The 15,351-nt window shown below is 39.9% G+C and overlaps 1 protein-coding gene across 5 annotated transcripts in view; it reads left to right on the forward strand.

The window, feature by feature from the left end:
• The window catches only part of enox1 (ecto-NOX disulfide-thiol exchanger 1), a 125,860-nt gene extending 111,552 nt beyond the window's left edge, over positions 1-14,308 (forward strand). For all 5 annotated transcript variants that reach the window (XM_063500286.1, XM_063500287.1, XM_063500285.1 and 2 more), the window contains 4 exons: positions 1,039-1,095; positions 2,075-2,177; positions 10,614-10,699; positions 12,035-14,308. In XM_063500286.1, coding sequence (XP_063356356.1) covers positions 1,039-1,095; positions 2,075-2,177; positions 10,614-10,699; positions 12,035-12,166 — 378 coding nt within the window. In that variant the 3' untranslated portion in view covers positions 12,167-14,308. The remainder of the gene's footprint in view (positions 1-1,038; positions 1,096-2,074; positions 2,178-10,613; positions 10,700-12,034) is intronic.
• Positions 14,309-15,351: the final 1,043 nt, after the last annotated feature.

The raw sequence follows: 15,351 nt of genomic DNA on the forward strand, positions 1-15,351 counted from the left end.
GGGAGATACTTTGTTTACGCTGCATATCTCTTGCACAGACATTATGCTGGACTCACACAAACCGCAAATTAATCACCTAGCCCACATTATCCTCACATACTTTTCCCATGCACATGAGTTGTGTTCCTTTTAGAGCGTCAAATCTCCAAAACATGACTGACTTTTGCCCAGAAACTGTTGAGTAAAAACAGCTGGCTGAAGGTAAGAGAGCTCACGCGGTCATTGTGCCGTTTTGGCTGCAGTAATGAGAAGAAGGTTGCCGGGCTCTGCTGATGAGTGCTCTGTGATGGATAACTGGCAGCGCAGAGTCAAAGCAGCTGTAAGTTATGTTGCGTGTTTGAAGGAGGCAGATACGATGGCGTTGTGCCGGGGATGTAGAAGTGTCTTTAGTCATATTTTATACTTAGAAAACAGAAGGTTTCAAATCCAGGACTGTATTAATAACAGATGATTGTGGGTGTAAATCGCTACCTTCAACTTCTTTTACTGGTCTTTGCTGGAAACTGGGGACCACAGTCTGCTCCATATCGCTGTTTTTCATCTGTCGCGACTTATTACGGTCAATTTAAATGCCCCCTTTTAAAATTTTTACTTATTTTCTCTGAGGTTTTTTTTAGCTTTTGTACTTATGTAGCCCATTTAACAGTCCACTGCTGAGTGGGTTACTTTCTGGATGATAAAGTTAGAAGAACGTGGGAAGAGGAGGGAGTTAGATGAGAGGAAACATCGGCCAAGTCTCTGTGGCAGCTCTCTGTAATGCCTTCCATAACGCCTAATGACCAGTTTGCCATGTCTCTGTTTGTGCACGATAAATACATTTATAATTCTCAAACAGCTATCAGCACAGTGTTTCTTCAGAGTATCCATAATGGTCTCACAGTCTGCACATTTTCAGCCTGTCTTTACATCCTTCTAACAGACCCATCTATAAAAGAGCAGAAAAAACAGACTCTTTGAAGAAAAAAGATTTGTAACAAACTCTGAGTTTCACTGTGACTCATCAAACGCTTTCTGTTTTCTCTCTGTGTGTCTCTGCAGCTGCTGAGCAGTAATGGGGAGACTGTGGAAGGGACCAACGGCGAGCTCCATGAAAAGGTAAAAATTGAGGCCTGAGCTGAAGTCGACTGGCAGAAAAATAACTGACAGTTTTTGTTTTTTTGTTTTTTAAAAACATTTTTGTCAGGTTTTCAAGCCAAACATGGCTCCGTTCAAGAGTTTGAAAAGTATAGATTTGATGCGGCACACTTTTTAAAAAACTTGAAATTTTTTAAAGACCCAAACAAAGGAAATAGTTGATGAGAGTGAAACAGGAGTAAAATCAGGAGAGGTTAGAGGAAGAGCATGTCTGTTATTTTGGTCCTCAGCTGTCTCTCACAGCACTTTGTTGCTTCTCAGTGACCCAGTATGTACACATTTACACACAGTGTCTGTATACTGCACATGTCATGGGAGATGGACTATTAGCCTCAAAGCTGCTGAAGTGCACACTGATTGAAGTCAGGAGGACACGGACATTTATATCATGCTACTCTGAGTCGATCTGCATTCACTGTACTGTTATCTGAAAATCTGGACCTCCTGAGTGCAACACTGTGATGCCTTTTATTAAATGATGAGGTTTTGCTTGGGTTTTGTGTGCTGTTTGTGTGTTGAAGTGCATGCAGCACCCGTGTCACGCAAATATATAGTGCTGATTTCAATCAGATCCAACAAATGTTTCAACAGAAAGCCAGTGGCATTGTTCCTCGTGCTTTTTGGATTAATGTAGAATATATGAACTGATTTAGGATAAATGATTTAGATATTTTTTGGAAGCATAAAGGCAGATGGCAAAACGTTGGGCCACCCAGCAGCTTCTGTTCTCTCAGTTTGCCCCTTGCAAATGCGTAATTGTTAATACCGCGCCAAAAACTATTCAACAAAACACATTCAGTTCTGGACACAACACAAAATGCTAACTCATTTCCAGGTGTTTCCCAGCCCTCTGTTATCAGCTTCATGTAGTAATTGGTAGTTAAAGTGTATTTGTACCCTTATGTTTTGGCTCTTTTGTCATACACATGTGTTTTCACAGGGGATCAACGGGTGTGTTCCTTCCCTGTACCACAGCAGAGACCGGAGGACTGAGCTTATCACAAGAGGAGTCATCACTTCAGAAAAAGAGGCTCTGCTTCTTGGTAAATGCTTCTTACTATTACTGGCTGTCAGTTTAGCTATGTATAACACATGGCTGAAACGCACTGATCTGAGTTTGAAAAAATCACTCAAGTATAGTTATAACACCAAACGAAAATGGCACAAAAAGCATGTTGATAATTTTTCCTCACGTACCAGGCATAGTGGAATTGGTTCAGTTTGTCCCCAGTGTACCTTTTTTGCTTTCTTCTGACCACCGCTCATGCTAAGGCCTTCATCTGGGTCTGAATTTTCTCCAGGACCCAGGTCAGATAGGCTACTTTTTCTTTTCAAATATTATTATTATCTATAATAATTCCCCCCCCCCACACACACACACACATACATACATAAGACATATTAAGGATTGTACAGTAACATAAAACTGTTGTCGGAACCATACTGAATTTCACCACAGAAACATTCACACACACACAGACATAGGAAGAGAGAGAGAGTATGCATAGTATGCAAATGGCTACCAAACAGCCATCATAATTCATCATACAATGAGAACAGGACAAATCAACAATTGACAACGACTAATTAATATTAAAATCTGTAACATAATGTATTGTTTGGAGTTTGGAGTAGTCTGTTACTGTTACTATTTTTACCAATTCTTCTTGGAGCAACTGTAACCCACATAATTTCCTTAGGGATTAATAAAGTATTCTGATTCTGATTGTTTCAGGATACATAACCCGCCATTATCCAGTGACACATTTGCTTACCTGTATCTTTCGTTTCTCCTCCTCTTCTTTTCTCTTTTTTTCTAAACTGAGCACCTGATGGCTTTGAACTTTTCTTGTCCATCTTCCATTGGTTTTAATTTTGCACTCCAGTATGAACACCCATCCCCCAACCCGAGCATCACCACAACATAACCTAACAGACCTACACCTTAGTTCACAGAATCGCTTTGTCTGGGGTTTATTTCTGGGATTTCACACAACCCAGTATTCAAATCATGAATACATAATGGGCTTGGATTTACAGCATTATGAATGAAATGTGCTCTATCTGGAAGCAGCCGGCCCCCTCACCTTTCGATGTGTTGTGTGTGAGACTTTAAATCATCAAACTGTAAATTATAAATTTTAAATTGTTATTGAGCCCTTTACCCCCAGTCCTAAAGTGTATATTTATTTTCTTACTCTTCTTATATATATTGTTTGTTTACTTGCACTGCTGTAACTGGAGCTTCGTCGTCTCGTCTCTCTATATACTGGACTGTATGTAGCGGAGATGACAATAAAGTTTACTTTGACTTCAGCAGCAAGCAGGCGCGCCGAGGGCTCTCGCGCTCACTTTTCGCGTATAGAATTTCGAAAAAACATCGGTGCAAATTATAAGTCTGTATCATAATGTCTGGTGTTTTCGTGTTTGTTGGTTTGTTTTTATTTTGTTTTATTTTGGGAATGGGTTATTAGACGCTGCTCCAGCCAGCCAGAGAATCCCCCGCCTCCCCGCCCTCTCCTTCCTGTGCCGCAAGCAGCAGGAGCACCTCGCAAACGGAGGGCGCCCTTACTCCCAGCAAATGGGCGATAGAAAACCGATCGGTGCCTATGCCATTCCCAATATGCGCTGGCATGACGTCGGGGCAGCATGAGTACGATCAATTTTTTTTTTTTTTTTTTGCCGATGCCCGTGATGCCGCCCCCACCACGATGCCGCCCCGGGCAACCGCCCGTGTCGCCCGTATCAAAAACCGCTACTGGTTACCGTTTAAAAAGGTGGTATTTAGAATAGAGTTACTATTTTGAAATAAATGGATTACACGGAGGTATTTTCCTGTTTCATATTGTTGCGGGTCAGGACTGTTTGGGTTTTGTTTGACAGCTATGTTCTGTTGTTCCAGGCAGCCGCATTACGGTTGCCATGGTTACAGGGTGACGCTCTCTCTGCGACTGTGTGTTTCCTGGGTGAGAGAGCGCCTTTTTGTTGTTGTTGTTGTTGTTGTGCTAAGCTAATAGGCAGAATGCTACAGGCATAGCCCTAAAGAATGTAGCCTCGTGGGCAGTGTAGTCCGTGCTGCAGGGACACTGGACTGCCATACCCGTTATGTATCTGTGAGCGCGAGGAGGGAGAAAAAGGAGAGTGGAAAACTACGAGTTGTCATCGAGCAGAAACGGGAGCTGGAAGCATGTAAATATAATAATAACCACTGCAGCCAAGAAGAGTGCCTGAGGAGCCCAGTTGTAAGTACGCTATTAAGACTGGACTGTACACTGTGTTCGTGTTTTCCTCCGAAACAATAAGTTCCGTTGGAGCAGCCTTTCAACGCCTCTCTCTGTCTCAAACTTGACCCAGTCAACAAAGTAAAGCTATTTTTCGGCTACGAGCCCGACACGGAGTCCGACGTATTAGCCAGAGGTCCCTTTACTATGGTTCGGAGCCGCGGAACTTCAGTAATAGTAATAAATCACACAGCAATAGTACATTCATGTAGTTGTAAAAAGCATGACAGTATATTAAGTAATCCAAAGTATTCAGAATACGTTACTCTCATTGAGGAACGTAACGGAATACGTTACAAATTGCATTTTGGAGCATGTATTCTGTAATCTATAGTGGAATACATTATAAAAGTAACCTTCCCAACACTGATTATTGTATATATAGATCCCTAAATATGTGAACGCAATCACAGGAACTTCAAACTGATACCATGGGTGTATCTACTACTAATCTTGGACAAGTTTGAATTTCAGTGACTTTGACCTTAATGTCAGCCATCAGTGGTCAATCTGAAAATCTTGTGAATGTGATAACTTGGATAACATGGAGATGTAGGATTTTGAAATTGATACCATAGATGTGTCTGCTAGGAGGTTGAGGGGTATCTCTTGTAGCTCCCAGTATTTTATTAAATATACTATAAACTAGTTGGTGTCTCAGCTGACACTTCTGAGGTTACAATATGAGTCTGTCTCAGTTCCAACTCCACAGGTAGTATTTTGGCCATTTTGTGTGATTTTATACTTCTGTTGTGCTTTTTAAAGGATCTGAGTCACGCACAAAAACGAATTCAGGTACATCTTTATGTGCAGAGCTTTTTCATCAAGGAAAATGTTCTGTTCTATCAGATGCAGCTCCATCACATTACGTTTTTGTATTGGAATCAGAGAAACTTTGTTAATCCCAGAAATTGACTTGTGATAGCAGCATAGATACAACAGACAATAAAGCTATCTATAGAATGAAGTGTAGAAATAGAGATATAAACATAAATATAAAAGGACACAAGTATTACCACTAATGTTTCTGGGATGTTACAGATGTTATAAGTGTACAGATGTGCACACGTTGTGGCGTATAAGGTGACAGAGTGCAGTGAGGTATGGATGAGACGACACTGAAATAAAACCCATAGACTTTTTGGTTGAAATCTGTGGGTTTTTTTTAAAATTATTTGTTCCAGCAAACAGTGTCAGGAATAACGCAGAAGTTCACTGACAATATGGTCCTGTTGTACCCAACAGGCAAAACTGTGGCCAAATAAGCTCTCACTGCACTCACTGCTTAAGCTTTTACTCTTTCTCACCTCAGATCATGAGGCTTTTGCTCTGCAGAGGCTGGACAGCGAAAGGAAAAGAGAGATTTCAGTCAGAAAATTAATCTCCAGTGTATATTATAACCTGAAGTTTTTCCATATCCTTCTTCTTGTCATGTATTTCAGCTGGCATAAGAAAGGAACAAAATGAAAGCCTGCTTACCTCTCCATTATGTTATCAGTGGAAAGCACTGGTATAAAAAGCCTTTTTGCCCACAGACCAGTTTGGTCTTGGTCTTCTCCTCGGCTCTGCTTTCTTCCAGTACAGGAAAGATGTAAATCTAATTTGGCTGCTGTATGAGCAGAGGTGAACGTGTGAGAGCGCTGATTCTTGCTCGGAGTGATTTGTTTCCAGCCTCCGCTCATTCCAAGAAACTCTCCCAGTACACAGCTCCAGGTGGATTATGCGCATAGTTGGATTATGAAAGTCTTTGACTGGAACTTACTGACAGCTTTCATGGCTAATTTAATTTCCAGAGAGACTGTGCAGACTGTGACGTTCATTCAAGCTACACGTGTGGACAGTGGCACCCTGATTACTTTGTAAGTTCAGCGCACAGCACGGTTCTGAGAGTGTTCAGTGGCAGAGCATTAATGATAACTGAATGTGAGTGCGCAAGAGCGCTTGACACTTAACTCGTCTCAGCTCATACCACCGCTGCCGTGTTAGGCGTAAACATAGCGTCTGCTGTCTGAGAGTTTGGAGAGCTCTCAAACCTTCTTCTGCAGGAGAGACTGAAAAACAAAGTGCCTAAAGCCTGCTGTGGCTCCTTTCTGTTTCTATCTTCTTCTAAGATCAGAGACGTGGATTTCACTCTGTGTTGGGCCCCCGTACAGCAGCTGGACTCAATTCATTTCTGCTGCCTTTGTTTCCCTCTGTAAAGCCTCGTGTTACCACAGACCATGCAGCAGCGTGGAGAAAAGCACAGAACGATCTGTATTTGTCCACAGCAGAGCAGAGCGGGAGGAACAGCAGCACATTTATCTCTCTTAGTGGCGCCAAGAAAATCCAAATATGAAGGAGCGAGGAGGCACAGCTCTCTGTCTTCCTCCCCTGCTGCTGCTGCTGCTGCTGCTGGGAGATTTTCATCAAACAAACACATTTTTAAAGGCACATGTGGCCCATTTTCTCACACAGTAAAATCAAATAAGACAATAGAATTTACATTTAGCATTTTAATTTGCATATCAAAACACTGAGTGCAAGTATTTTGAAATGTTATGCTACCTATTCTCCCTGTTTTATGGTTCTTGGGCATATTTGCCTTTACCGGATAGGGTAGACAGTAAAGTCGGGAGAGTCACACACAGTAAATGGTCCCGGGCAGAATCAAGCACAGGTCCGTGCAGCCTTTCAGCATAGGAGGTCACCAGGTGAGCCTTGCAGGGAGAATGCTTCCACATTGACTGGCTTTCTGACTAACTTGAGTTAAGTGGGAGTGGGTTATAGCAGAGGCATCGTGGGAGAGACACAAAAAATCTGCAATTCAAATCTACGGGAGAATTGCAAAGTCAGATTCTATACGTGCAATCTTTTTGTATGAGTGACCAATGGAACTGAAGTTCATTTATATAACGTTCAAAGTAGCTGACCCAATAGAGTTCAAGATGGCTGCTCAGTTGCAAGGCTTCTATGTAGAAGGACTTTAGATTATGAAGTCCCCTGACTCTGACTAAACTCTTTTTAATTAATGAATTAATTTAGCCTTGAGTTCAACATTGTTGCTACCGCCATCTTGGTTTTTAGAACCAGAAGTGACTTGTGTCTAGTTTAGCTAGCTAAGGTGAACCCGAAGACTTTACGTGTGTCCCCATAAAGGTGCTGCATAGGCTTTGTCGAAGGCTGGAAGTGTTGGACTGTCTAGTTTACCAAATGCTGCTCCCTGCACCTAGCAGCCGTGACAGTAGCAGCTACGGACATTGGGCACAGTTTTGTTTTACAGAATAGAAATAGAAATCTTTATTTACTTTTTTTGTTTTACTTTTACTGGAGAAAACTGAGACCTTTTTTTGGCATGTGATGTATCAGAGACTGAGAGACACCACAGCCATGGGCTGAGTCCTTTTAGCAACGGTTGCCAAAAAACTAGTTTTGCTAATGTAGCTCATGAGACTGTCATTTCATTTTGACAGTACAAATATAATAGATCCAATATTATATAAATTATTTTATTATCATATATTTTATATAATTTTTTAAATGATCTGTGGGTCAGGGTTACTTAATAACTCTATGACTCCATTACTGTCTCAGAGACAAATATTAATATATTGCAGCCACAACAATTATCTGAAAGTGTGTGTGTGTGTGTGTGTGTGTGTGTCTGTGTGTGTGTGTGTGTGTGTGTGTGTGTGCAAGGTGTCTTATTTGTACAAGGGACAGACAGAGGTAGGCTGCACAATTACTGCTAAGTAACATATGAATAAATACTAGAATTGAAAACATATATAAGAGAACACAGATTAACACTAATCTTACCGTTATATCTTCTCTTTCTTATATTTCCAATGTTTATATGTCATTTTTTTCTGCAACTCTTAATACTATGATAAGCAAGGTAGGCAAGTCATCCATGTATGTTGAACCTTTTGATATCAGTGTGTGAATGAAGGTGGAGAAAAAAAACAGAAGGTTTTCAAGTGAAATTAAATTGTCAGTTTAGATGGTATTTGTTTGTTGCATTTGCACATCTGCAAGGGGTCATCGTGAGTCTGAGTGCCCACGTAAAAGAATAAATTGGATGCTCATTTCATACAGACTGTATGTGCTGTGTCGTGATGTTACTGTGTTCCACATCTATGGCTCAGTTATTGCTGTGTGGCTGCACAGATTGTTTTCTGCTATTGACTTGTTCAAATAGTCCAACCAAACACAATAAACAAAGGAGCTTTTTTAACCATCAGAAGGTTTGCCAGCATGCTTTCTTTTGCACATTTGTGGAACATTTCGATACACACACACTCAGTTGTAGCATGTGTTCAAGTTTGTGTCCACTGTTTGAATCACTGTCTGCAGACACAGATGCAGAAGCCACAAATTGCCATGATTCATAAATTAGTCCTGGACTATTTGAAATGCCAAGCCTCACACTTTAAACATTAAAACCATTTTAAGACTCCAGTTATACAGCTGCAGCACTTCCTTTCTTTTGAATAAGAGGCCATACACAGAAAAATAGTTTTTCTTACCTTTTGTGTTGTCTGTAGAAGCTATACGGTGGTCAAAAGTTTTCAAGCACTAATCATGAATGTCAGTAATTTTGAGCTTTTAATGATTTCTTGAACAGTTTTTTTCTCCACTCTTTTTGGCAGAATTGAGTGTGTTTAAATTAGCTGCTCTCCTGCCATGAATCCAGCTTTTAAGCATTGTCCACAAATTTTTCAATAGAGTTGAATGTGGGGCTTTGTGAAGGCTTTTCAGCTGCATCCTACACACAACAACAACCACCTCAGGTCCTGGCACGTTCAATACAGGGGAGGCATGATGAGCCGATGGAGCTCTGGTGTGTCAGCCTCCTCTGCAGCTGCACCACGAACCACACACGTACATGTTGTAATTTCATCAATTTCTCCAGCCGCTCCTAAACTTTCCTTTGTGTGCTTGTCTCCTGTTATCAGCAGTAAACCGTATCTTATACATGTAAAAAATATTTCAGTTGTAGTTTGGATTTGTTCATTTTAACTCATTTAACTCATCTAAAGGAGAAGTAACAGGTTTTTTATTTTTTTGTGCGCTACTTTTAAAACAAGAAGACAAAGATTTGTACCACTTGTATATCGTGACAGTAAATGTACTGTTAGCAGGTGTCTTCCTGAAAAATAACTTGGATCCAGAGTAAATACTATAAAAATCTGAACCTTCTCTTTATAATAGCCTAGACCCAAATTTCATACTGCATTCGTCGATTATGTAGGTTTTTTCTCCTCCCTTTTTCTAAGTTAGAGTTCACTTTCCTTGGTGCAAGCTTGAAATTTAACTTCCTTTTTTAGTGCACCCCCACCCCAGCCCCTCCTTCAGCCTGCAGTTCTCTGTGGCACTGTTCCATGTGAGCAGGCCTGGTGGAAGAAATTGAATTAGGCCCGTCTGTAATTGCAAGCGTTTCGCCACATAAATCAAGGAAATAAATATTGGCTGTGCTGGATCCTCCAGGGGACGCCACTCTATTTCTTTACCCTTACCCAACCCCCACCATCATCCACTCCCTCCCCCCCTCCGCATGACTGCCTACCTTTGCAGGACCTCTCAGAAGTAATCAAGTTGAGAGCAGTTTCTGCTCTGGCCAGCATTTTTATGGGGCTGCCCTGCCATTTGTTTATTGTGCAGCATTTCATGAGGATGCAGATTGGCTGCTCTGCTGGAGCCTGAACCTTTATATCTAATAGTCACTCTAGTGGATCTTACTTCTTTGTCAGCTCAGTGTGTGTGTGTGTGTGTGTGTGTGTGTGTGTGTGTGTGCACGCCCACACATTGGCTTTATTAGTTTGCCAAGCCTGTTCTTGAAGCACTCATGAATACTGATGGTAAATACTAAATATACACACTTGCAGTTTTCAAAGACCACATTTGCCTCACAAATACTGCATTCAGAAATCCAATGACAAATGTTTCTGTCCAAATGTTGAGCAAATTTAAAGTAAAATCTGCAAATGAAAATGAGAATGAATGCTCATTGAAATGTTTGTATGCATTGTGTTTACATAAATATGCTGTTTTTTTTTAACTGTTCCATCCTTAACTGAGGTTTAGATGTTTCTCTATAGTTTTGTTAACCTTTGATTTACTTACTCATCATCTCTGCCAGTGAGATGTTAGATCGCTCCCATGCTCATATTTTCATTGCACTGAACCGCGGGTTTATCTAATGGCCCTTCTTCTCCGCAGGCATTATATCGACCTTCCTCCATGTCCATCCATTCGGGGCCAACCTCGAGTATCTGTGGTCGTACATACAGAGACTAGACTCCAAGGTAAATGTCATTAAAAAACAACATTCAGCTACATTTCTCACTAAACCCTATTAAAGAACACATGACATAGAAAATGTATGTAATACACAAAATACTCATGAGCAACAAACAAGGGATTGCAAAGGCATAATCTATGTAACCTTTCTTAGAATTGGACTGGCCATTTCTAAGAAGTTCTCTGGGTTTTGCTCGAGAGTAAGCCTATGGGTGCATCAGTGCTTTTAGATATTTTTATCAAGCGAAAGCACAAAGCAGCATGTTGATATTAAGGCACAAAAGAACACACACATAGCAATTTTACTTTCATTTCATTCATCTTCGGCAACAGTCTCACATACAATGCTTAACAAATTTAATATACCACCTATAATAATTTTATATAAAAAGTAATTTTTCAGAAATTGTATATAAATAACTGTAACTTGCCAACTTAACAAATAATAATAATGTGCTTTACAACTGTTTTTTCTTTGTTTATATGTAAAACATTTCAATTATATTAGTGATAATTATATTTTTGCATTATAAATGTCACATAGACTAAAGAGCTTGCACATATTAGTGAATTAACCATTACAGAAACAAAACATGATTTTGATAATTATCCAACAGGTTATTTTAGGGTAGCTAAGCTGTATTTGTTCTGCCGTCACAATGCCACAAAACTTCAATTCATTTCTTTTTTCAATTCATTTCAGTCGTATTTATATAGCATCAAATTACGATAACAGTCACCTCAAGGTGCTTTATATTGTAAGGTAAAGACATCCTGAGTTTAGATAGCGGCTTTGTGTTGGAATATGACATTGAAGAAGATAACGGTGGAGGAAGCATATCCTTAAATTTAGTTACAGCCCTTTCAAAAAAATATCTACTGTAATCAGATGTATTTCCTGCTGCTATGTAAACCATTATTGTAAATATAAATGTTATTAGGGAATGATCACTCAAAAGCACTACATCAGGTAAAAAGCATGAGAAATCAGATAGAAACAGATATGGGAGTTCGAGTTTTTTGGAGCCTCAAGTGGTCAATAGGGGAACTACAGTTTTTGGCACTAAAGCGTTAGCTTTATAATACTGCCCTAGATGTTGCCAGATGATAAAGATTTGCTATATTACAACAAAATGTGTCTAAAAATTATCCGATTTTCTTTGGTTTTTAATTAATCTAGTGAAGGTTGTACCCGTAAATCCAAGGTACGTCTAATGTGTTTTCATAAAACCCAAAGTACCAAAGTGATATCCAATATGATATGAAAATCAAGAATAAAAGCCCCTGTAGTTTGTTCTATGTCAGTCTGATTTCTCTTCCTCTCTGCTGTCGTCGCTCAGGTATCTGCAGGGGAACTGGAGCGGCTCATGGTCCGTCTGCCCAGTATGTTCAGGCAGGAGCTGAGTGGCGTCGGTGCAACTCTGGAAAAAAGATGGAAATTCTGCGGTTTTGACACACTGAGTTCAGCGTGACACAGGAGTGGTGCACACACACACTGCGAAGACTCACCAACGTGAACAGACGTGCACAATGCCTCGGACCTTTAATTCACATGTGTGTGTGCGCATACATACAGCAGTGCAGTAGACAACAGATGACGTTCACTCAAGCAGACACTGGAAACTGTGAAAGCGACTGATTTTTTTATTTTTTATTTTTAGAATCCCAAAAGACATTTCACCTCTGGATGCTGGGTTCAGGAGAAATAACATTTCTTTTCCTCACTGCAGATTCTCACCACGGTGAACTGCAACAGGGCGTTATAGACTAGATATCGTCGGTCAGCGCTGAAGACACACCCTCTGTCTGTCCTCTGAAGTGAATCATGGTCCTTGGTGTCTTGCTGTTGGTGCAGCTTGGAGTCTGAAAAATCCAGCAACAACTGACACATCACAGACAGAGAGTTTAAAAAAAATTTATACCAAAGTTGAACGTTAAAAGATTTGATGCCAAACCTCATTTCCCTGGCGGATAAATCGTCTCCTACTTGGTCCAAGAACTGGCTGTGCAAGGGAGATTTTGCTGGGCTTCCTGTGGCATGATGGGACCACAGATAGATCACTTCCTCTTAATGGCTTGGAAAGGACTTTGTACACCAACTCTAAATCTGTCATTCAATAAAAACACATACAGAGCCCTTTAATTTAATCTTTACTGCCAGCTGATTGTAATCTTGTGTTACTTTCTGAATGTGGTGGTGAAACAATATCTAACATTATTTGTGTTGCAGTTTCTCTTCCAGGTATTCATATTTGGGATTTTCAAGCTTTCAGGCAATTCCCTGACTTTGTCCATAAGGAAGCGATTTTCCCCAGAATTTTTACTGGGGTGCAAATTATGTGTTGCCTCAGAAGATTTGCTGCTTTTAAGGCTAAAGTAAGGGAATAAAAGTCTGTGTGCACAGTGACCACCACAGATTACATGAAAGGATGGCCATTGCACAATTAACTTCAGCCTTACTCTGCTAGACTGTCAGAATACAGTAAACCCCCCATTCTGTAAAAAGAGTATATCTGCAGAAAGGAGTATCTGAAATAAGATTTTTTTTAAGTAAAAGCAATTTAAAAGGTCAGCATACAAGAGATCTATAGGGTGTTAGAAATATCATCATATGTGAGAACAAATAATGGTGAGAACATGTTTGACACTGTGAATTCTTTAGGTATGCTCATTGCATTAGTTTCAATTAAGCTTTATTTATACAGTGCCAAATCACAGCATCAATGCTTTTTATATTGTAAGGTAAAGACCCAACAATAATACATTGTTGGTGAGGGGAAAGAGCAGAGAGAGATGGGACAAGAGACAAACTATAGTGATAATGTAAATAGAACTAATCCCAGCACAGAACCCTGTGGAACTCCAACCACTGCAGCCCGGTACCTTTAATACCTGTGGCCTGTTCTAATCTCTATTTGTGATTAGAACAGATCATGTGTCTGTGTCACATGATCTGGAATTGACCATTTGTACCTATCAGTGATAAAGTACCTTATAAAGTGCTAGAAGTTTACAGTTTTAAGGCCAGACTACCCTGTGGGATTATATCTGTGAAGACTACGTGCAGTATAAGGACCTAGATTTTTGCTGTTTTGCGACTCCTGATCAGAGAATAAGCAAGCCAAAAATCTTCACACAGACATGTGCTGCTTCACACCTGGGTACCATCGGAAAACATCTTGGAAACATTTACCGTAAATAATGTGAGCCTCCATTGTTACTGGATGCTAGTGTTTACTGAGTGACAGTTTGGGGTTGGTGTGTGAACATGAGTTCGTATTTATTTCTTACTGCCAGATATTTTTTAATTGAAAAAATAATAATATACAGGCAAACTGATGTGGAGTTTGAAATAATCTGAGTGACTAAGTGTAAAAACACTCCAGTCCTGTTAGGTGCTCCCTGACGAGGACACGGACACTGGAAACAGGAGGGTTAGAGGAAGGAAAGGACAATATTTGGGAAAAAACGCATGAAGATGATGGAAGTAAAGAAAGAAAAATTGCTGATTTGTCAAAGACCGATGTGAGGGATCGAAATTCAATCATTCTGCTTAATTTATTTCATTATATTGTGTAAAGAAGCTGTTCACAGAAGGCAGCAAACTGAAATGTTCCACTGCCATATTACATATTGTAATTAAATATGGTAAAATGCAAAAAACATGACCTAAGTGGTGCTACTTTTTTCAAATATAGTATCCAAAGTTAATGACTATGACAAATATTTATTATCCTTCTGACTAGAGCAAAGGGAAGAGATCATGATGTTCGTCTGGGGACTGAAGATGATTTTTGTCATTTCTGAGTGTTTTTAAAGACCACAAAGCTGGACATGTAGAAAATACAATGCTAATGTTATTTAGCATTGCACTCCCATTAATGTTATGGGTACTCGTTCTCCTAGATATTTAAATATCTAGTTCTAAGAAAGAAAGAAAGAAAGAAAGAATGAAAACAGCACACTCACACACACAATCACAAACATAAGGTTTATAATGATAATTGTGTGGCAAAGGCTTAGGGCAAACTAAAAACACACAGTTTAATTCAGTTCAGTTTTTTTTATATAGCACCAAATCAAAACAGCAGTCTCTCCAAGGCACTTTTTATTGTGAGGTAAAGACCCTACATTAACAGAGCGAAAACCTCAACAAACAGATGACCCCCAAATAAGCAAGCACTTGGTGACAGGGGGAAGGAAAAACTCCATTTTAACAGGAAGAAATGTTCAGCTGAACCCTGGTCGAGGAGGGGAGCTATCTTTAAAGTAGAGAGGCTGTGTTGGCTGGTTGCACAAAAGTGTGGCTTGGAAGTGGAAGAGTGGAGTGCTCCACGTTTTGAATTTTCAACAACAGGCTGATACAAGTTAACTTTGAACACGTTACTATAATAAAATACTTCTTATCACTTGCTGCTGTCTAAATCCAGATTGTGAGTTATATACCGACTGTGTATTTAAGCTTTGCTGTAGATCAGTTTGCATTAGTAATCTCTGCTCTTGTGTTGTTTTGTTTTGGGTCTAAACGTTCACACACTCCAGCAGGAAAAAGTAAGGAAACAAGTTTCATTTCATTTCATTTTTTAGGGTATTTAGCTTCCCACTTTTTAAAATTTCAACCTTTTGTAATGAAGTGATATTTTGCAGATGAATTCTC

The sequence above is a fragment of the Pelmatolapia mariae genome, linkage group LG16_19 (assembly GCF_036321145.2).
Source record: "Pelmatolapia mariae isolate MD_Pm_ZW linkage group LG16_19, Pm_UMD_F_2, whole genome shotgun sequence".
NCBI classification, from domain to species: Eukaryota; Metazoa; Chordata; class Actinopteri; order Cichliformes; family Cichlidae; genus Pelmatolapia; species Pelmatolapia mariae.